Raw genomic sequence first — 23,933 nt, forward strand, 5'->3', positions numbered from 1 at the left:
AAATTCTTTTTAAAATACATGAACGTTTCTCTCGGCACGGTGACGTCGATAATGTTGCTGCCACGAAAATTCGAGAATACTTGGGTGACTTTTGTGTCTCGGAACTTTATTTCGGTGTTACGATCCTTTTTGTTTTTAATTCCTCGCGCCAGGCGTTCAGAAAAAAATATCTCTCTTTTAAAATAAATTTCTTCTTGGGAATACGAACCTTCGTATAATGAAAATTTACTTAATCTATGCGTGATCGTTGAAAATTATTAAATAAAAGTTTACTATTTTACACGCGTTACAAACTGAAAAAATATTCGAAGCCTCCCCTTCCCCCGTTCGAATTCATAATTCACGATCTGCGCAGGACACTGTGGTTCCGACAATGATCTGTTTCGAGGAAGGAAAGCGCCGCGCCGTTCGCCGTTCGCCGTTCGCCATTCGTCCGTTTCTTTCCTGGCTGAAATTGTGCGGAGAATTCTAGGAACCGTGGGTTCGGAGCTCGAGGCGAATATTTTTCCCATCCTCGTCCCGCTTTGCCACCGAACCGAGGAGATTATGTTCGTCCGAATACGAAACGCGCGAAGCTGTGTCTAGCAAAGTCGAATTCCCGTCACATTCCGACGAAATCGGATTCGAAATACGACGCTACGAGGGCACGACGACGAAACGGATACAATTTATCGAAGAAACGCAACGAAAGTATTAGTCTCGTATTTATCTTCCGGTGATATTACGGATTCGATCCTGACGCGCTGACGATTATTTCATCGGTGTTTTGTTCGGGCGACCTAGCAGAAACATAAGTTTATTTAAATTGTATACATTGGTTTTCTGCGTTCTACTACTATGTATTCCTCGATTGTTTCGTAGCATTTCTTTGATATTATTGTGGAAATAGTTGTAATTTTCTTTGAGAATTTGTTCGTTTGGTGTATCGGAAGGATACATGTTGTTCCAGCAACTCGGGTTACGTGACGCTCGAGGCATCTTGGGCGTAAGTAAGTAAGTAAGTAAGTAAGTAAGTACGTACGTACGTACGCGGTCACCCGGGATCGTTTCTCACGTATGACGCAGCCAAGTGTTTTTCAATTTGCCACTCCGTCGTATCTTTAACTCGCGAGTTTCGTCGCGATCGTTTATCAGCGAGCCACGCCATCGGCTGGCTAGCAGCTCGTTCTAGCGCGTTTAGCAGAAAAGCCGGGCTCACCAGCGACGATTAAAGTCACAGGCTGAATCAACAAGCCCACGTGTGCCTTTGATTTTTCCCGGTTCCCTATCCCGTCTATCGCGCCACTATCGATATATGTAGTTCGATTATCGATAATTCCGATGTACGGGTATTCGATTCGAACGTACAGCGTTTTACGTATTTAAGAAAAAAAGAAAGCTTCGATGGTGTACGGTCGAAAACTCGAAACAGATTATTGTCGCGTGGCCAACGGGCTCGCGATCTTCACGTCTTTGCTCGCTAACCGAATCAATCTATATCTTTATGCAAATGCAAGCCAAAAAGGATCCAAACTTCGTTGCATCATTTATGAATCATGCCTTATAAAAGAAACTGCTTGAATTTCCTAACGCGAGGCATTTAATTTTGCTTTCCGATACCTCGCGGCCGAGCAAAACAACAACGTTCTGCCATTTTCTTCGTGTCTAGCGATTATTATTACTAATTATTATTTATAGGCGGTATTTTGGCCAGACCGGGACTTTTGTTTAAATTAATTTTACGTCAACAGATACGATGTATTTACGACGAAATCCAATTAGTGTCCCGTCGTAGCATTTCGAAATCTCGAAATACACTGTGATAACAAGCAGCGGTTTCCTTGTGTAATTGTCTTTATTTTATGCGTCTGGTCATAGAAATTTCAGCTCGATGATCACTCGACTTGTAAATATAGGAGAAGAAAATGCAAACCGTGTGTGCCGAACGTTGAACGGTATATTTAAATCGTTTCGAAATAAATGATTTCTCTTAATCTTTTGTCCGTTATTGTTGGATTCGGATAATTTGTCGTTAAAAGTTCCAAGAACTTTCCGTCCCGAGAATCCGGATGTTCGAAGCTAACTATGTACAATATGTATTTACGAATCGTAGGGAAATCTCTCGTTGCGTCTTGCCGGTCGAAAATAGCGCGGGTATAGTTACCAGCGAAGCCATAATCCTTAGTTTTAACGGCCGTTTAAATTTTCTTTTATCGGGCTATTATCAACGCGTCGTATTCGCATGGAGGCGAACTGGCTCGATCAAGAGAAAGTAGCCCGGGTAATTTAAGGTTGCCGCAGTATATCTGCAGAATTACGATCCGATCTGTAATTTTCAACGTGGATACATTGTACGCGTTAGCTTTTACAATAAATAATGATCGTTCAACGAAAGGGATTCCGAAACTCGACGTTTCGACAACGAAGATCGCCAGTTTTTATTGGCCGTGTCTTTCTCCGTACGAAACTTATGCATTCAAGCCAAGGGGACGTAGCGAGGCTTCGATCATCAATTTTTTCGACGCTTTTGTTCCATCGAAATCTTGGGAAATTTTATTCGACCCTCTAACGTTTTACTTTGAAATATTCTAAAACGATGCAAGATAGAGTTGGCCGACAAAAATTTCAGAAGGCGAGAAATTTCAATTTACGCTTTATTTGTTGATTATCAATTTTTCGGATATTCTTATTCCATAAAATAATTAATTTCAAATTCTTCTCTATTGGTTGGTTGGTTCTCTTTCACAATTTGACCGATCGAGCATGCAATTGTGCATAGATCGAGGGTGGATTTTTGGAAAGTTGTGGAATTCCGATGTGTGCATTATTCGCGGTACGCGTTTGTAGTTAACGGGCCACGATAGTATTTCGGTAAATCTTGTTATGTTGGCCACCAGAATTATTGCAATTGCCGGGGCTGTAAAATTATAGCCAGAAATCGAGTTTCGGCTGGTGAATTAAGTGCGGAATAATTAAATGCGACGTGTGATTGACAAAATAGTGCAACGTCAGTGTTGCGTACATAATACAGAGAGTATTTCGAATTTAAACGATCAAACTTTGGTAAAAATTAGTAAATTTTTCAGCGTTCGTTTAACTTGAAAATTGTCAATTTTCCCCCGATTATCAAAGCTAAATGTTTCTTTAAAACAATTGCAAACGAAATTGTCAGAGTGAATGTAAATTTTCGAAAGCTCGTTCTCGTGCAATTGAACAACGGTCATAATTTTAAATAAAAGGAACCAGTATTTGGAAAATATTAATCGAGAAAATGTTCGGTTCGATTCGAAGAAGACTGATCGTTGGAACACGATCATAGTATGTACCTAGATACGCGATGACTTATTATAAAGTGCGAACGCTATGTCGACATAACCCGGAAGGACTCGCGGCGGGGCAGGATGCCAAAGGGCCAACTAGAATACAAATCGGTGAAAAAATAGATGCTGGTTGGACCTTCGATTCCCGTGCCACCTTTCAGAACCAATCAGGATCGTCGCCATTATCTTAACCCGACGCTTTCCGCTTGGAATCCCGGTTGTGTTTTCGTTCGTAATCGTTCCGGTAACGCGAGGGGAGCGAAAGACCTTCGGAAACACCGATTTAACCGTAAACTTTCTATACTGGTACGTTTCGACGCTCTGTTTGCGAAATTATAACATTGTATCGTTAAAAATACTACCTGTTTTTCGTCCTATTCCAATTTAAGATAATTAAAACATACAAAAGGGTTATATGTATTGGGTTTGAAACGTTCTCGTTATGTCCGAAGATTGCAAGGAATTTGTAAATTATACACCATCCGTGAACAATGTAAATTAATTTTTTATTTTTATAATTTCGTCCCAGTAAAATTGAAATCTTGTGGTCTCTCGTTTTGTCGTTCGAAACGATACAATGTTTATTTTCTTCGTGAATGTTGTCAACAAGTTCGAATTCGACCTCCGTGAGGAGAAATACGAGAGCCAGGTAAGTACTTACTTACGTACGAAAGTCCACATATCAATGCAGCAAATGGTAAAGGAAAACTTTACTATACAAAACAGTATACATACATATATCAAACAGAAAACTGATTGGAGGAATAATGTTATTTTTGCTGGTGAGAGCGAATACATCTTAGTGATGGACGAGTAAAAGTGCGGAGGAAGCAGGAAGATGAATTAAATTCAAAATACTTGGGAGCAACCATGAATCACGTTAGCGAATCTACAGCGGTGCTGGGGCTGGTGGGTTTTGTATTTCCTCGCGCGAATTGATATTTGTCGACGACGAAGATAAATAAACAATTTTTAAGAACAAAACAGCGAACAAAGGGGTTCGTTGAAAAATGGGGAAATTTTTTAATCGTTCCCGGAATTCCAACTATCGATTATTACATCAGGTTCTATAATTATTTTTAGTGCGTTTAACGTACCGTTAAAATGCTTGGTCAGCGTTGCATTTGATCGATGAAAAAAATAGGGAATCTGAATGTTATGGTGGCGCGATTCCCTTACCAATTGTTTTTCGCGAACATTTTCGCTGCAATTATGGCACGCCAATGAGTCCGACCGTTCGATACCGTTAAATAATTCCAACCGACCCGTTTATTGTTGCCCATTGTGTTTCCAACAATCGATCGGGACGGTTAATGCTCAGCGCCGGTTTTTCCTCGCTGAAATGGCTTTGGCCTCTTTTACGTCACGGTAGATCGACGCTGCAACAACAACAACAACAACAACAATAACAACAGATACCAAAGAAACAGAGCATGTATTATTTGGAAGTTTAAAGCTTTAAATAAACGCGGAAGAAATTACTTGCCATTCGAACAATATATTATTCGATATAATAAAAATAATTTTATTTGTTTTAGCGTCGTAAAAAATACACGTAGCAAATTAAGAAGAAAATGTGTTTTTTATTAACACACGCATATTTTTAAAACCGAAGCCAAGTAATTTGTCCCTGTTATTATAATTTTAATTGCGTAGAATACAAATTATCGTTTAGAATTCGTTGACCAGTGAAATTTACTCTGATTCTTTTGATAAAAAATTATTTTCTGTCGAGGCGACGGCGTTATTGGCCAGGGCGTAAAAATAACCAGCCACGGCCCTGCATACAGCTGCATCGACCGACCGACCGACCGACCGACCGACCGACCGACCGACCGACCGACCGAACGAACGAACGAACGAACGAACTAACGTTCCACGTAACCCGTCCACCTCCATTTTTCCGGCTGACCTTTCATGGTTAGCAAAAAACAACTGTCCACATGGTTTTCCAGCCCATTGTTCATCATCCTCGGTTCCATTTCACTGCAGCTATTGCAAAAAGACGCCATCGCAACAACATCGAGCACTTTGTCGAAAATCCGAGAGGCAGGCGCAGCTTCCCTAAATAAAACCTCCATTTTCGAAAAAGGTTCTCGGGTCCATATTGCGTTCGGATTATGGAAAATAGGACAACCTGTTAATAAATAAACGAGAACAGAGACTTGTAATAATAATTATTCGTCGTTAAATTTATAATTGTTATTAGATTCCTGATATTTTCTCAATATCAATATTCCCGAATAATTTTCTCGAATAAATGTAATTTTTAATGAATTTTCTATGATACGTCTCTGTTCAACTTTATAGGAACTACATAATTAATAATTAACCATGATATAAAGTATCAACTGTACCGTTAAATATCTCGAATTATTTGTGATATTATAATACTCTTGTAACAGCAATTGGCAAAAGTATTTACCCCAAGCATAGACGACTTTGCATATTTACCTTTAGTGGATTTTATTAGTAAATCATTGGAAAATGTATAGTTTCTTTTGCATAGGAATGTTCGCGATAGAAAATTTCTGTCAGCCAACGTCACGGAAAAGTTATCAACGTTGAAATATCTTAAACGCGATGAGGATGTCGCTTAAATATTTGTTTAAAAATAAATTGGCTGGAGATTGATTTTGTAGGAACATAGGTTGCATAAAATAGACACGTGACGCAAATGAAAGATGAGAAGGGTTCGTAATAGGTCATGGGCTCACGTGGGGTGTGAATGGCGAATTATTAATAATAAAAATTGATTGCTGCGAACGATGCGAACGGCTCGTTGCAGCCGATCTTCAAGGCCTGCATCGATCGAATCTTCGGAACATTGACCGAACATCTGTTTCGAACGATTCTTTAAACATTAACGCTAACAATTTTACTCCTCTAAACAGTTCAAAACATTCGGTCGCCATTTTACTCTCAGAGTATCGGTAAGCGTTCAATCGCTTAAAATTTCTAATAAAAAAAAAGTATTCTCAAGAATATCTGAATCTTTTGATAAAAGAAAATCTAAACGGTAGAAAGTACAATTTTAGACAATTATAAATAAATGAAAATTAAAACGAGTAAAATGATTCGTGTTGTTAAATCTCGGTTTGGAGGGAAATCGATAGGAGGGATACGAGCGATTATTCACCGACCGAGGATAAATGGTATTCTCGACGACACAAAAATCTTACAGTCGTGTTTTCTGTGCCGCGCGAGTGCAAGCAACAATATATACTTCAAGAACACTCCATCGAGTGTGCCGTGAAAATGGTTTTCTCGGTTCGAGAGCAAAATTTCCACGATTTATTTCGCCGCTCGAGATCGCAAACCCGTGACTTTCGACTTATTTTTGCAGCGACGTTTTACCTTGGACCGTACGAAAAAATAAACGTCTCTTTGCATTCTATCCTTTATATTTTCGAATGCAAGCTGTTTTTTTGCCCTTGCACGCGAACGAAAGAAACAACGAACGAGTCAAATTTCAATCGAATTCAGGTTTTTATTTCGGTAAACTTTGCGCTTCGTTCGCTGTTGTTTATCTCATTTTATTCGGCAACCGAAAGACAATGGAATAAAAAGCTTTAACAGAATGATAATTTAACGAACGTCGATGGGGAGGGCGCATTGCACCAAACAGCCGTTTATTATCGGCATTATCCATCTTGATAACAGGGGAAAGACGACGTAGCGTCGTGTCGAAGGTCTCCCGTTCGTTTTGCTTGCGCTTCGATTTCGAGAAAATCCTCACCCGCTCTCTCTCTCTCTCTCTCTCTCTCTCTCTCTCTCTCTCTCTCTCTCTCTCTCTCTCTCTCTCTCTCTCTCTCTCTGCGACCTTCTCTAAATTGGACACGTTTCTGGAAATTTAGCGAGAACAGAAATTGATTTTCGTTTGCGAGGGATAATTTTCTGCCTGCGAAATTCCTCCAACGGGGGCTTGTATCCGTTCCTTTGGAACGAAATGGCTTCGGGGATGAGCGGCCATCGACCGAGACAACTGTCACCTCGCTCGACGATCCCGCGAAGGTAGTTTAAAAGCGGTTCTCGGACACCGAAATCCTGATAGAACGAGCCTCGCGCGCGATAAAACAACAATCACAGCTCGAGTAATATCTATTTAATTACGTCGACCACACGGAATTTCGAATCTCCCGTTAGAATATTCGCGATGGCTCCTGAAAATAATTCGGTAATACACGAGGGTCGTCTGATGAAAAGTTTTCAGCCTAACGTAGAAACAAGTATTTTTCCGGTTAAATATATGTAGTTTTATTTTTCAACATAGTGTCATTTTAAGTCAATACACTTTTTCTCAGCGATGCTGTAACTCTTTTAACCCTTCTAAAATAGTAGTTGATTCCTCGCGTATCCCATTCGATCGCGGTTTTGGTGAAAAGTGAGCAATCGCGGCCGGCAATGTCCAACTCTTTAGCCAATACATACGATATGAAAAACGCGTTCTTTTCATATGCCTGTAGATCCTGCTATCTCTCTAACCTTGATTCGACGACGGTCGTCCAGTACCATTTTCTGAACATGTTATCGGTGGTGGTCGCAGTTTTTCGCCGCCAAGCTGATACGACCACGTTTAAATTCAGCTGGCCATCTTTCCACGATGGCATATGATGGGGCAAAGCCCCCATAAAAACAGCCTCGATCGCAGGCGTATTGCCTGCCCAAATACAAGTATTTTATCATGGAACGATACTCGATTTTCTCCATCTTTACAGAAATACTGACATCGACCGACACAAATGACTGCCAAACAACACCTGAACGTCCAAAATTGCTGAAATTTTCACGGACACTTGTCAAAGCATATACCATGTATACTACATATATTGTACTATCAGAATGGTTTTGACGAAAAACGCCACCTTCGTGTCGAGGCTGAAAACTTTTCAGACGGCCCTCGTATTTGTCGTAAACATGTACCAGAAGTGGCTCGCAAAAGTATTTGAACGGAATAACAATTTAATGGTTATTCAAATTATACAATTAAAAGTTCAAATAGGAAGTTTACTCCAAGTCTAATTGCATCTATCGATCGCTATATTTCGATCAAATAATAACCGAATGAATTTATTTGTTCAAGGTTTGAGAATTTAGAAGAAAATTTTGATTTGTTTGTACTTGGTTGATTTTCATGCGTTGTACGTAATGTCGTTTAACGCGATTCGTGTCACAGGCGATAACAACGACGATAAGCTAAATAAATCTGTAACCCTGTCTCGGCTGCACATTTTTATTCAGCTTCCGAGGATGAAAACAAGCGAAATTCTCCGCTGACGTCAACGAGAATCGTTATAATTTTACGACTTTACGAGAAAGCTCGGTGAAAATTCTTCTTCGAAACTCGCCTGGTAATTCAGGGCCGAAGGTTGTTTTCTCTCGTCGAATAAATTATTTATTACAACCCGTGGTATCGGGGAAAAAGGATTAGAAAACATTTATCGAGAGCCATTTTCTAAATTCATCGATAATTACATAACGGACATCTGATATTTTCTTTATCGTAATTTTCCCGGTGTATGTAGTCGACGCCTTTTTCTCTTTATTTCTTTACGAGACCTAGCTTTCGGGAAGAGTTTAATTTTTATCGTACGAGAAATGGAAAACAATAAAACGTTAGGAGCACACATATTCGACGTAGGCCTTTTTAGTTTAGGCTGGGGCAGTTATACATATAGTCGTTATCCGTATGCGAAGCCATTGTAATCTTGATTGGCATTACGGTCACATCGTCGCGCCTCGCCGCGCCTCGCCGCGCCTCGCCGCGCCACAGCGTCGCGTCTTCGTTCATTCTTCCTGTTTCGACAGTCGATTTGCACACAGAATTCGTGGCTTTGCTACGTTGAACCTTCCTGTGCCACGAATTTAAACAGAAATTCGATGGCATCATAACGGGGCGACTATGTTTTCTGTGCTTTACATTCCCAGCGCGTCGTCGTCGTCGTCGTCGTCTTCTTGCAAACGAATTATACAAAAGTTGCCGGCTACCTAAAAATAAACCCATCTTGACGTCGGTGTTGGGCAAATTTTATTCTCGAACGGCGAGTAAACATTTTTAATTCGTTCGAAAATTATAATCCATCGACGAGATATTTTTTAGGACGAGTGATTCGAAAATCTAAAATTGTTATTCGGTATTCGCGACGGCCGTCGATAAATTCGAATCGATTTAGCTGTCTATCGATGCAGGAGCGGTTCGATATCGAGGAAAGGAATCGGATCGATATCGAAACTGTAGTCGAGGCTGGGTCGTAGTACGACCGACCATTCCGCAATCTCTCCTTTGAAATCATCAACGGGACTTTCTAAGTTAAAGACTCCAGGACGCGGAGGCAGCGCGGATAGAAGAAACGGACAGCAGGAGGAGATTGTAATTGTCGAGGAGCGTAGTTTGAAACTGGGATCGAGCATCAAAGTGGCCGCCGTTTGCACGAGCGAAACGAAACAAAACAAACGACTTTCCAAGAGTAGACGGGTCCGGCCGCCAATCTATTCGACGTTATTTCAAAGTGTACGGCACAGGTTCGGGCCAGAGAGAAAGTCACGAAGATCGGATCTACCGTGTAAGTACGATGGATCAACCCTCTCGGGAGGATTCTGCTCATTAGCGTCCTCCGCCATCTTCCGCAGATTTTCTTAACCGCGGAAATTGAAAGTCCGACCGATGCTCGTTTTTTCTGTTCGACCGGCCAGAAAGAAAGAGCAGCAAATAATCTTTCGTAGTTTTTATTTCGATTCGTTTGAAAGTTCCGTCGCTCCGAATGGGAAATTTTCGAAAATTCCGTTTCGGTGGATATTGTTCGCGTTTTTGCAGAGATGCTCGTAGCATAGGCTGAGCACCGCTTCCGATACACCGCAGCAATGGTCAGAGAAAAGAGGGGGGAAGAAAAAAAGTAGAACGGAGTTTCCTTGGTGTGGAGGGAGGTTCCACCTAACAGTTATCCGGCCCTGATGCTGGGCTCCTTCGACCGTCTGGCGCATACATACACATAAGAGCCCCATTTTCAATCGCACGACCGGTTAAGAGATCGAGATCTTGTTTTCTCTTAGCCTTCCGCTCCTTTGCTTTCCGATTTAACTTCGTCCACACCTGTTTTCGTTGAACCAAGGTAATAGCAACGATCGAACGATCATTGGTCTCACGGAACGAAAAGAAACACCACGGTTAGGTTAACCCAAAACCTGTACAATTTTCCGGACTATTATTTTTATTTAGATCACGACCGAACGTCGAGTCTTTTTTTTGACGATATCTGTTTCCAAACGAGAGCTACCTTTCGTTTCGACAACGTGGGGATAGGGCGCGGTAACTTGAAACCGACGCGACTGGAAACTCGAAACCCTTGCAACACGATTGCGGGGTTCAGAGATATCTTGGAAATTTTTTTACGGGGTAACACCACTCGAAAAACCTGAAATACAACGTTTTTTCCGATTTTCTTTTGGATGGATGGAGCAGTAAGAGGACAATAACATTCAAGAATGTTATTAACCATGTCGTTGAGTGTTGGAAAAAAAAAAAGATTTATTCAAACATAATGCAAAATGACGACGACGCTGGAGCGCCATTCTCGCGATGCGAGTTTAAAATTTGACCGACGCAAATTTCTATCTGCTACACTTGACGTAATGGCAAAAATAGCAAAAAAACGCTTCGTTTCAAGTTTTTACAGTGGTGTTATCCCTTAAGCGCAAACACCGTCGTTCGATGTTTATTTCTACGCGTTTATCTTTTAAACAGGGCTCGAAAACACCAAATACGAGCCGCGTCTCGCGAATGTCAAGTTTCTATTTCCAAATGAAACAGCTTGCCTGACGGTGTTTCGAGTTGAGCACCGCGCGAGTGTTGAAAGAAAAGTAGGATGGTTCTACAAAACAGTTAGATGGCCCTGATGTTAGTAAATCGCCAAGCCTTCGCAACTCCTTTCGCCTTGATACGTACACACACGTAACAAGATTTTTAATGTATTCGTCAAACTGTCTCGTTATTGTACATATATGTATGTATTTTTCTTTTCTCGATTTTCACAACATTTTTCTTTAATATTCGTTCGCTGGCAATGAAACAAACGTTAGACGCCATTATCCTGCCATAACGAACGACCAAGCACGTATTTCTCTGAATTGTTAATAAACCGTGTACAAGAGTAATTACGTGGAACGCGTAAAAATATTAGTTGAACGCTAGCCCCTTTTTGTTTTTTCACGATTTAACAAGTTCGCATGTAGACGGTATTTAATTAACGGCACGAGCGGTAACGCGGGTAGATTAATTTCCTTTATTTAAATAATTTCTATCGAAATGTCTAATTAAAATTATAAAATATCGTCTCCCTCGATCAAAGCGTCGCTTTAATCGCTGTTATAATTATTTTCGCCGAATGCATTTTGCTGCGAAGCATCCTTCTTCGATGAGAAAAGAAAAAAGGGACGGTTCGTAAAGGTTGAAAATTTTTCATCCGCCGTTATTAGCAACGCATGTTCGCTGTTCCAGTAACTCGTTTTTTTCGTGCTCGTAAACATTAATTAGACTCCGTTGGAAGACTTTGTCCATAAAAGTCTGTTCGAACCATTGTATAGCGATATTAAAATATACAAGTTTGTAAAATTGTACGATATCTGTTATTAGAGACACGGTGATCGCGTTCCATAAATTCTCCGTGACCAGTTTGGACCCGGGAAGACCGAAATAAATGTTTTCAAACCTTTTCTACGGAACTCTTAAAAAAAGTTGGCTCTTCTTTTACGATACGTTGCGCGCGGTTCCTGCGTATTTCGTTCTCGTAATTCTTTGCGCCGTTCGCTGCTCGAATCACGTTCGACGATCATTTCGAGTATTATTTGAATGGCGTCGGCAAGCTGGAATTTTGAAAGCGAGTTTTGCAAGCCGTAGCCACGAGCACGCGGCTTCGAAGCGGCCCTATTGATTTTAGAGAAGCAAGCCCGGCGGGGCTTACACGCCGTAATTTCCCCTTCCCTTCCCCCTTCCCCGTCATCAAGTTTTCGAGAAGGGTCGCCCCATAATTTGAATATACGCGGCACCCCTTCGTGCCCCTCCTGACGAATTTCAAGTTTGCAAGTTTGACCGACCATACTGCTCATTGTGCTACAGGGTTACAATTATTCCGTTCGTTTCGCGTTTCTACGAAATTCCGTTCCGCTCGGGACGCTCCCGCGAAAATTAACAAATAAAATAACTGTTTAAAAATCGCTGCCTATACATATACGGTATAGGCGTTTTCGAGAAAAAAATTCAATACGGACGGAACTTTAAACGTTAATAACTTCTTAACGAATTGCTGACTCCATTAACAAATTGCTATTCTTGATTTTCGTCTTATTTTGCCCTCTAGAATCTACCATTAAAATTTTTCCCAGGCGTGGCCAAACACCTTGTACGATAGATGATCCGATCGAAAAAATTTAGGGACGTACGCGATTCGTAAATCGCGATGGAAACAATCCGATGCGTTATTTCTTTTGGTAGAAATTGGCAAAGTTTCATTTTGCATAGATCTCTCGAGGCTCCGAGGACTGGTGTCACGTGTGCGTGACTTTGTCAGCCAGCCATCATCGGCCGCTGTCACGTGTACATACCTAAGTAAGTACTTACTTACGCGATTTTACTATTTCAGTTACAATGTCACCATAGCCGGGGCTATGTTTGTTCCATGCTTATGTTCGTTATAGTATTTCTGTAATATTGATCGGATCACAAAGTGTTATACACATAATATTTTATTTCGATCACTTGATATCATAGTAACAGCCCCTGCTAATACCGGTAATGATAATAAAATCGTTGTAGCGAAAATAGGTTATTGTATTTTATATATTCAATTCTATATAATATTTTTATTATATTTCAAGTCTACAAACAATTAATAATTCTGCTCAATCTAATCGATACAATTTAAAGTTTAGAAAATTATTAATTAGAATTGTGATATTTGATCAATAGGAAGTAGGTAAATTTAAACTAGCGTTAATGTAGAGTAAGTAGCCTGCACGCATAGCGTGGCCGGATTGCCTCCGATCGCAGAACAAATCATTTCAGCAGCTTCGACGATGGTTTTTATCACGCTGAAAGGCGAAGAGAATGCAGTGTCGAATATTATGAACCTTGTTAATGTATATCGAGTTCGCCGCTATTGAGGTCGTGTCGATAACACATACCATATTAAACGAGTGAATGTCAACGCTTTGTAACTTGTTAACAGACTGGAACATGTTTCAATTCGAAACGATGATCCGCGTTGTAGAAAACAAAACGCTTGGAACCTTTTTATTTACACGGTCTATCCGATATCTTTCTCTTTCGTTACTTTAACGTAATTTACATTTCTTCGATACTCGGTCTTTAGGAGCAAGTAAACATTTGCAGAATTGGAATTATACTTTGTTGTTTGAACAAACAGAGTCTACAGGTTGCATTTGAAATGCAACAAAACCTCGGTAGAATCTTATTAGAATTCTAGAATAATTTTGTCCGTACAATTGCTAGAAAAATAATGAAATCGAGTTGCTCGAAAACGTCGAGAATAAATTTAGTTTTCGGTGTGTTTATAAGTCGAACAGAAAGTTTTTCACAAAAACGAAAAGTAACGCTCGTGTCATCCACTTCCGTTTTGTTTTTTTGTTTCACAGGTGATGTCCAAGTCCATACGTAATTTCTGACAAGCCCACGTCGGCGAGGAAAACAGCAATTTGTAAGAACCGGTAAGTGCATCAGTTAGGTTCATGAAGAATGCAAAACTGCTAGCGTTGCATGAATTCCTAAAGTATGTATGTATGCGAAGTTTACCGGAGGCCTGTGCATATACGCAGGGAACGAAGCCAGCCAGAATAATCTGAGTTTATTGATCGGCTCTTAGTTGCCAACTTGGCAACGGCAAACTCCTGGAATTACGAATGAAATGTTCTACATAACGAAACGGTTCGCAAATCAAGTCTTTCATACCTCCTCGAATGTTTACGTTTTAAACTATTTCGTTGGTAACGATCGAGCAGTGTTTACACTTTCCTAAGACCGTCGGATTTACGGACATCGCATAACTGTTTCTACTCAAATCTGTCATACTGAAATGCATTTTTTCAAAATTTTGGGGGGCGGGGAGGGGAGACCAATCGAAATTTTTATTTGATCTCTTTTCAATGCTCGGAGGTTTAAGAATTACTTATTTCTTAAAATATTAAAGTATATATTTGCAAAAATGACAAAGTTAGAGAAGAATTGGTAAATGTAGAAATGTATAATATGCGTTAGAATTCGTTTTTATCAACTACGTATGTAGAAATACAGACAGTATAGATACATATAGATAATATATGTAGAGAGAAAAAGAAAAGAATCCCAACCATTTCTATGGTTCCAAGTTATAAAGCGTACAGGGAAAGGGTTGATTAACAGAAGGGTTTTTAGATCCCCCAGCTAGATTAGGTTAGCCTAGGGTAAAAATTGGAAACCTAATCTTAAATGCTTCTAAACGATAGAAAATATGGATAGAACGGTCTCATAAAATGAATAAGATTTGTAACAGTTTTTCTAGATCAGAGAAATAAAAAAGCAAGCGGTCCTTTCTCGATGAACTGTTGTAACGCAATCGGTTTTCGTTTCAATTAGGCGGGCAGCAGCACTTGATGCAAAATCGAAGATAAAACTATCTGTGCTTAGATTCTAGTCGTGACTACGTCGAGACGCAAACCGACCGGACGTAAATTTCTCGAAATTAATGGGAAATTAATTCTCGTGTGACTGTACGCGTAAAAAAAAAAAAAAAAAAAGATGCGAACGTTGTAAAAGCGCGCGGGTATCCGGAATATTCATGAGCTAAGATCCAACAATTAATAGGGTAAAAGGACGGGAAAGAGGAACAGTTTACGGACAGCACTTTGCCTACCTTGTGGACTAAACGCATTAATCTCCAATCCGCAACTAATCCTGAACTCGCTAATGAACGGGAATATTCATTACGTAGACGGACTATCGGACGGTCCCTTTGACAAATATTAATTATCAGTAATGATTAATAATAGACACGACCGTGGCTCGTATCGATCCGGTTGCAACTTAGAAAATATGTGAAACGCCATCCTTGCTCACGTAAGTTGTTGACAGCTACGCAATTGGGATAACTCCGTTCTGACAATTGCGACTCGTTGCATTATGTAAATGCAATTAACAAGGAATTGTCCACGTAACGGTCACTGTTTAATGGATTTTTGACACAGTCGCGGGGCCGCGTTACATCGAAACCGATAATACAACAACTGGAAATAACCATAGTTTTCCCGTTCACGTGTTGCTTACCGATTTTCTCTATTTTTATGTTCTTGGTAACATGCTCGATCGATTATCGACCTCTTCTACATGGCTATTGTAAACAAATAAATTTTACCACCGTTTGACACAGTGTTGCGTCGATCATGACTCGTTGAAAATCTCAAGAAATATTAATCAAGAACAAATTGCAGTCGTTCGGTAGGTAAATTTGTTCAATTCGAAGAGTTTATTTCACTCGCAATGTTTATTAAATTTCATTAATTTATCTCAGTTTCGAGGTTGATGGACATTCAGGAAATACAATCTATTAAATTTGTATTTATACGATACGAGGAATGTATTTTTTGTAGAAAATATTAGAAAATTCTTGGACCCAAAACCGGCCGCCGTGTGGCAAGATTCGTGCGGCCAAGGTGAATTTGCAGTCCTCCGGCACGAGGATCGTGCCTTGGTTTCGAAATGATAAATCATAAGACCCGCGTTTCGTCATCGGTAACAATGCAATTTATCAAGTTTCGTTCGTTTGGCTGCTTTTTGTTTACGTTCAGCGCAAACTTATTGTTACAATCTTGACGCGAATGCGACTGCGACTGCAATCTCCTTTATGACAAGAATATTCCGCGTCAATTGTTTATTGCACTTTCTCAATATTTTCGTCGTTATAAAACGTATTTTTCAGCATTACACTTTCCCCTTTTTACACGTTTACTTTTCTACAAAGAAGGAAAATACTGTGATCGAAAACAATTTTTATTCACGATGCACACGACTCGTTTTAGATTCTTCCCTAAATAAGATTTCAGACTGGTAAGAAGTCACATCGATCACGTACACGATAAATATTTTAATCGGTACATTGTTGAAAATATAATTGTCATCTTCGATCGTAACATTATTGAAATCTGTCGAAAAGTATTGCAATTTACACGGAATTTGATGGACGCTCTGCTCTTTTTTTCTGCCCGTTGATAAATATGGCTACGTGCGCGGAGAGAGCTGCTTTTACGCAACAATGTCCAACGATTATTTGATCGTGACGCAACTTTAGTTTCACGATGTATGCACATGTGCCCCGACCGACGCGACGCGACGCGACGCGACGCGACGCGACGCGACGCGACGTCTTCTCGAAAAATTATCCTCTTATCTTGTACATTTTTTCGCAAACAAATGTACCGAGACTCTTTAATCGACCCACGTACGTTGAATAGTTTTGTAATTAAATCGTACTGATCGTGTTGTTACACAGAATTATTCAGATTCTCGGAAGTTTGATAGATTATCGAATTCAAATTACACACACTTGAATAATGATACTTTTTATTCATTTGCAATGAAAATTCCAAGGTTGATGCGACCTGCACAGTTATTCCTTCATGCAGAAAAAGAGTCGTAAGAAATGTTTAGGAAAACATAATATATTTCTAAATTATACTTCGTTCTCTGTTTTTAAATGCGTCTATTTATACATATAGCTGCGCCGATCGCGAAACACGGTTTAGATTTCGTATATGTATAAAGCGTGTGTGGCTGGTTGGAATACATGTTTTATTATTTCCGCATCCGCTCTGTTGCACATACTGTACCAAGCACTTTCACTTATTTTATACATTATAACAACCTTGGTTATTAAATTGTGCTTTTGTCTATCGATATTCTCGTAAAAAGTGCGTTTTTAATTTTATTCAATTCCTGCCTATGAAATATCGAATTTTATAAGGAATATTAAGAGCATAAATGTACTTGTACCGAACCTGGTTACAGTTTAATTTACTTTATTGTTTGCCACTCCTACGAACCGTATCGTTTACACGAACTACCATTTACAGAGAACCGTAACACGTTTCCATTAGTTATTAACAATATATTTAACGGTATGCATTGTGCTCGATCCCCAGAGCGGGCGGTACAGGTATCCCTAATTTCGTCATTGTCTTAATTACGGTAGTTCCCAATGGTCGCTATTCACCTTTTATAATCGCCCTTGATTCGAATTCTATTGCTATAACTTTCTTTTCGTTGCATTCGTATTCAGGTAAACAGTATTTAAAATAAATTATTCAAATGAAAACTTAACACGGGATTATTATTTTATTTCACTCGATTCGCTTAAATTCATTTGCTTCGGTCTGATATTTTTCGATTATTTACTTTTCAGAAAGTAATTATTTTCTTTTAATCTGCTCTTGATATTCCTTGATTATTTTAATTTTTGTGGGTCGATATTTGGTAAGTACTACTTACGCAACTATTTACCAGAGAGAAATGTTTGGTAAGTGAAATTAAATGGTTGCTCATAGGTACATAATTGTATTTTCGTTTCAACGTGAACTGATCTGCGTTTATAGTATTGTCATGAAGGTATACTAAAAAATATGAAAGTTGGTAATTTCATTGGTAGATGACTCATCGCGCTCGCGTGCATTATCGCTCGCCGTCGGCCGATGTTGCTCTATGGCGTCGTCGTTCATTCTTGGTATAGTGAGTTCTCTCCTCGTTGGACGGTATACATACATATACATACATATGTACCTAAGTAGGTACGTGCGTGCTTCGTCCTCAATTTCAGATAAAAAGAGCTCGATTCTAGGAAAGAAGACGGTAGTACCTTCTCCGGATAACTGACCAGAATCGAACCCGGTTTACGATCACGTCGATTTTTCATATTTTGCTGTTGGAATATGTCTCGACAAATGTATGTAAACTTGTACAGTGCAAGACACAATGATAGCACACGATTCGTGCGTTGCATATTTCTCTATAGAAATAATAAGAATTTACTCGCAAAGATTTCAAACATTATTCAAATATATTATTACTATATTTACAGATCGAATTTTATAGAGTCTTTCACTTTTAAACCGTTTAAAATTAATTTATCGTTGGCTGTCGCAATCATGAGAACGTAGTTTTATGTCATCGACCTCCTACAAATATGAAAAGACATAGTATTACGTCAGCAGCAACTTATCTTTACGAAAACAGGTAATATTACGTCAGCGGCTGCAAATGTGTTAATTCTTGTGTGTTTCGAGTGTGAAAATCTTAAAAATCCCAACTCCCATATGTATGTATACAGAAACAAATACAAAGTACGGTTTACTTTAACTTAACGAGCGAGCAAATATTTTTCAAAATGGCCTCTTCGCGAAGTTACCGATTAAAATTTGCCAGCCGTTCTTATCTCGAATTATTACTATTATTATATTTTACATTGCGTCCTCGACATTCCTGACGAAGCTGGCTGCAATGCTGGCGAAACGATCGAAAATTATTTAACGTTACTCGCAATCGAACACCTATGACAATGTAAAGTATAAGAAATAAATAAAAAATTTACAAGATATACATAGTTGTTCTAACGTTGGTTGGGTCTACGTACTTACATTGTCGCGTTCGATTCTACACCAGTGGTCGGTTCGCTCGTGGCTGTTAAACATTTTTACGTATACAATGTATGGGCTTCGCATCTTTCCGCTATTTTATACGAACGTTTTCTATTTTAAACGCGTCCGGTCAGTTTCCATGTATGTATGTATTGTGTACGGGCCGTAGTATGTACCTTAATAAAAGCATTTGCAACTATGACTCATGATATTCGGGGATGTTGTAAACCGGAAAGCCTTTGAGAACCGCTGATTCAAATCGTAGGAGCGCATAAATAGAATCCGTGAAAAGCGAGGGGACTCGGTAGGGGTCGAAAGGGTTACACACACAGCAGGCAGCCAACTGTTTTTGATAGTAGGGCAGTACGATTCTCAAAATCGGCCTTGCAGTACGTTTAATGTATTTTCTAGTCGTCTGCGTTACTTTTATATTACATTAGGCGCTCTCTCTCTCTCGGTCTATGTAGCCGAACTTTTGGGGGTGAAAAATGCTCATCGGGGGATCGTAGATCGCAAATCACCCTCGGCCATCGGGTACGTAGACTGTAGTACTTACGTATCCTTTTATCAGGCTCGGCCAGGACGGGGGAATAATCCAACGGTGGTAGAATGAAATAAACGGGGGAAATTGTGAGAAAATCGATACCCGAAACTCTGCGCTTTCCAACTCAATAAAGGGAAACACGAGCCAAATGAAGTTTGTGAATTTCATACTGTAAAAGTTTTTCGCAACAGATCGAGACATTCGTTTCCACGATATGCATTTTTATTTTTCCAAGTTTACTGCCATAAACAAACGATCGTGTATAACACCGTACTTTGATATCTCTATATTTTATTTATCATATACAATGTAACCTGCAAGAAGTTTGACTAATTTTCGGTGCAACATTCTAACAACAAAGTCTCCTTTCTGTAAAACTCTGAGAATATTTCTCAATATTTTATGTGTATTGAATATTTGAAGGCAAACGATTCTTGAATACATTAGTATTGGAATTGTAATGTCGTTACTATGGAGCCAATTATTAATGACAATCCTAATCTAATGATAGAAATGGTATTAAATTCAGTTTAAAGCGAAAGCGTGTTTAAGAGCAAAAATATAGAAAAAATTGGGATAATTAGTAACGTAATATTCAGTAAAAGTTTCAACCATCGATTAGAATAATTTTGTCGTAAGATTTGCTTCATTTCCGATAGAAATTACACATTTTTCTAGTTGAAACTTGTTTTTTTTAACTGCGTTACGTTACACGGAACGTAATATGTATATTTCTTAGACATTTGTGCTGTGCAAAAAATCCCATCTATCAACGGAAGTATGGTATTGTGACTTCCCGTGATATTACCGGTGATATTTAGTTACCCCTACGAGACGTCGTCACGAAGCCTGTAAAATTCCGGGGAAAAAAAGAAACAGTTTATCGTATTTAATAATTTTGCAGGACAAACTGTCGTTCGTAAGATGTTTTTGGGGGTAAAATGTTTTGTCTTGAAAATCGCCCACTCGTTGGATGAGTTTGGTATATAAACCAGTTGAGAACCATTGCTCGCGCAGACGATCCGTATTCGGGACGCAGCTGCAGACGCGTGCGCAGCAAAGAACGCGCAGATTGTGAACACGTGACCGTCGGCCATGGTGGGAATCGTAATCGTCGAATCGGAGAGCGTTTACTATCCCCGCTCCGGTCTGCGCGAACAAAGAGACAAAGCTACTTGGTTCGTGTCGACGGTTCATGCCACTAGAAAGTCGTTGGCAATTGGTGGGTGCGGTTGTTCCGCGAGGTAGAGAAAGGTGCGTCGGTGTAGGATTCGCGAGAAAGTTTTTTCCGCGACGGTTGTAAAGTGTACCGAGTGAAACATCGTGGAACAGAAGAAGAAGAAGAAGAAGAAGAAGAAGAAGGAAGGTTAACGCCGCGCCGTTGCAATCGTACGAGTTTTCTAATCCACCATCTTGTCCGATACTCGCTCGCTTGGCGTATCAGCTATCGAAGAAACGATTTTGGAACGCGTTAACGAGCGAAAAGATTTCGAAACGCGTCGTTTTTAACTAACGAGGAATTATCGCATCGGTGTAGCGAGACCGTCCTTACGAATTTGGGGATACGTAAAACCGAAATAACGACCATCGCGAAGCTTTTCGCGTCGAACGAACGAGCCGTTGGTGCCAAATCGTCCGTATTCGCGAAAGAATCATCTAAAACCGATCGGTATTTCATTTTCGCGCTGGAGCGTCGACGAACGAATACTAAGCGCGATCGTGCGACGTGGCCACGACGCCATTTTGTGAAGATTGCTGTGCGCGTCGTGCGATCAACAACGGCCTCTCTCGTCCCGTGACCCACCAAGTCGAGGAAGAAACAGTATTTCCTTTCGATCGTATCGACTCTCTTAGCAACATCGCCAGAGAAGAAAAAAAAAGGTGGAGGCGAAAGAGGATTGGTGTAATATATCGTCAACGGTTTTATCATACTCGTTCGTCCTGGGTTGCATCGCATAGCAGCAGCCATGAGATTAGAAATTGTGTCGGCGGCGGATTTTTTGGTACATCTGCTGCGTCTTCAGACGGGACAGCTGTCGGAGCGTCAGCTCGAAATGTTCAAGTCCTCTTTAACGGAGGTGCTGCGTCATCGTTACAGGGACCATTGGTTCCCAGATCGGCCGAATCGTGGTTCCGGTTACCGTTGCATACGTATCAACGGTAAAATGGATCCGGTAATCGCGCAGGCAGGCGCGAACGTTGGTCTGCTGCCCACAGTATTGCACAGCTTGTTCCCAAGCGAGCTCACCATGTGGATCGATCCATCAGAAGTATCGTACAGAATCGGAGAGAATGGATCGATCTGCGTTTTGTACGAGCGTACGGAACCCGACCCGGACGAGTCACAGCAACACCAACACCAACTTCAACACCAGCACCAGCACCAACACCAACACCAGCATCCTCATCAACATCAACATCAACATCAACATCCGCACCAACAACAGCAGCAACAACAATTCGAGAGTTGCAAAGACTCGTTGTTGCTCGAGCATTCGCAGTTTAGCGAGCAAATCGCCGCGTTTGTTTCCAGTTGAAGCGTTTTTTGGCATAAGTTAATCGGTACGACGACGCTAGGCGTCTCGCTTCATTTCTATTGAACGTGCATCACGCTCTCGAACTGATCAAAGCATATACGCGTTTCGTCGTGATATGTGATCATGCTCTTACTTACCCTGGTCGTGTGAATAATTTTTACTCGTGTACACGAACGCGCAATCCTACTCCATCGATCAAAGTTTTCACGAAGCAGTGCAACGTCGCGTCGCTTGCTCTTTCGTGCGTTTCTAATCGAGGCCGACAGTAAAAAGAAAATAAATATATATATATATATATATCATGTATGTATAAAATATGTAGGAAAAGCAAATAACCATTTTGGCCAAATTTTACGAAGTAATTCGTCCATTACGTGTCGTCCAACGGGTCGTAACCATTGCAACCACGACTGACTCTAGTCCAACCGTGCGCGAGTCATCCTGAATTTTCGTTGATCGTACGAAAGCGGATCCTCATGGCGGAAGATATCATCATCATCGTTAAATATTCGAATAGAATACTGCGCGTTCGCGTAACGACGTGTAATCCAGACCAGCGGTCACATCTTGCATCCTGGCGTGTCTCGCGACAAGATCCGGCTTTTTCCAGCTTCGAGGGAAGCAGTGCCCACAGCGAGACCACCACTGCCTGCAAAGTGAGACAAAGAAAAAGAAAATGGGCGAGCCCCGCGAGGAACTCTCTCAGCCCGACAAATTGATCTCAGCCTCGTCCTGCGTATTTCCGTTAATCCTGAAGGGAAGAAGGTACGCGGAGCGGGGAACAACGAACCAGTCTGACCCTCTCCTCTGTTCTGGGAGCGAGGAAAAGCAAAACCAAGCCTCTCTTCCTCGAGAAGACTTCAACAACGTGTTTTTATCGTCGCAAATCTCTTTTCTTCCACGAACTTTCTTATGCATCGATCTTAACGGATTACTCTTGAAGCCCTCTGGTGTTTCGATGTTCTTGGTATTGCTCTCCCCAATTCCGACGAAGGACAACATCGAGGGACGCGGATCGAACGGAAGAGCAAAACGAATTCAGTTCCGAGTCAAGAATAGACGAACAATGTCCTCTTCTGTTCGCGAATCATCACCGTGGTCATCAAGGATTTTTTCTCCCGAACCTCGCACTGTCAATGCAAATTACCACCGAGCCACACACAGACACCAAGACACTGACAATTTGGAAAACATACATATTTCTGTTGCCACGTCGTCGAACATACCTCTGGAGAACCCGTTAATCGATTTCTGATTTTCTTCAGAAATTTATCCGGAGCTTTTCATGGAACGCGTTAACGACCACTACGCTCACATCTCGTTTGGCGTTATCGGTATCGTAGGAGCAGCCCCGATTATCGTTTTTGGATCGCCCATCGTCATCGTTCTCATTGGTCCGTCGGCTGTCGAGCGATCTCAAGCTCGGCCCACCATGTTGGTATCGTTGACACAATAAGAACACACGTTACACTGCATACGTACAAACCTTTAACAAAATGCGCGAGTTTATATGTACATATATAGAGGTATTATGTATGTAGAAGGCCGTATATACGTGTAAGTAGACAAGAAAGAGAAACTCGCACGTATATGTTGTGTCAAATTGTATATTATCTGTTTCGTGAGTGGGGGAAGACAGGACGAGAGAGAGAGAGAGAGAGAGAGAGAGAGAACGAAAGCTGAGCGATAGGAGAGAATGAGAAGGATGTATGTATGAGCGTGCGCGCGTGAGAAAGAGAAAACAAACAAATATGAAGCAAAGAACTGTGATTTTCTTCGCATGAAGGGAGGGCGTATTTCGTGCATGTGCCGTACAATTACCTTTTCTGGTGTTTCGGACGTGACAAAAGGATTGAATCAGGGAATGGTTGAACGTATGAATGA

General features: G+C 40.6%; 2 protein-coding genes across 2 annotated transcripts; both read left to right on the forward strand.

Moving 5' to 3' along the window:
* The first annotated feature begins 3,876 nt into the window (after positions 1–3,876).
* Positions 3,877–14,019, forward strand: LOC122400181. Its single transcript, XM_043401510.1, has 4 exons — positions 3,877–3,948; positions 9,538–9,862; positions 12,814–12,900; positions 13,947–14,019. Exons 1-4 carry the CDS (start codon positions 3,877–3,879, stop codon positions 13,967–13,969), a joined length of 507 nt encoding a protein of 168 aa, XP_043257445.1. The 3' UTR covers positions 13,970–14,019.
* A 6,417-nt stretch (positions 14,020–20,436) lies between these two features.
* LOC122398720 (protein BTG2-like) lies at positions 20,437–23,240 on the forward strand. Its single transcript, XM_043398842.1, has one exon. It carries the CDS (start codon positions 21,480–21,482, stop codon positions 22,047–22,049), a length of 570 nt encoding a protein of 189 aa, XP_043254777.1. The 5' UTR covers positions 20,437–21,479; the 3' UTR covers positions 22,050–23,240.
* The last annotated feature ends 693 nt before the right edge of the window (positions 23,241–23,933 follow it).

Source organism: Colletes gigas, unplaced genomic scaffold (genome assembly GCF_013123115.1).
Source record: "Colletes gigas isolate AHSC1104 unplaced genomic scaffold, ASM1312311v1 Colletes_gigas_Sc00002, whole genome shotgun sequence".
NCBI classification, from domain to species: domain Eukaryota; kingdom Metazoa; phylum Arthropoda; class Insecta; order Hymenoptera; family Colletidae; genus Colletes; species Colletes gigas.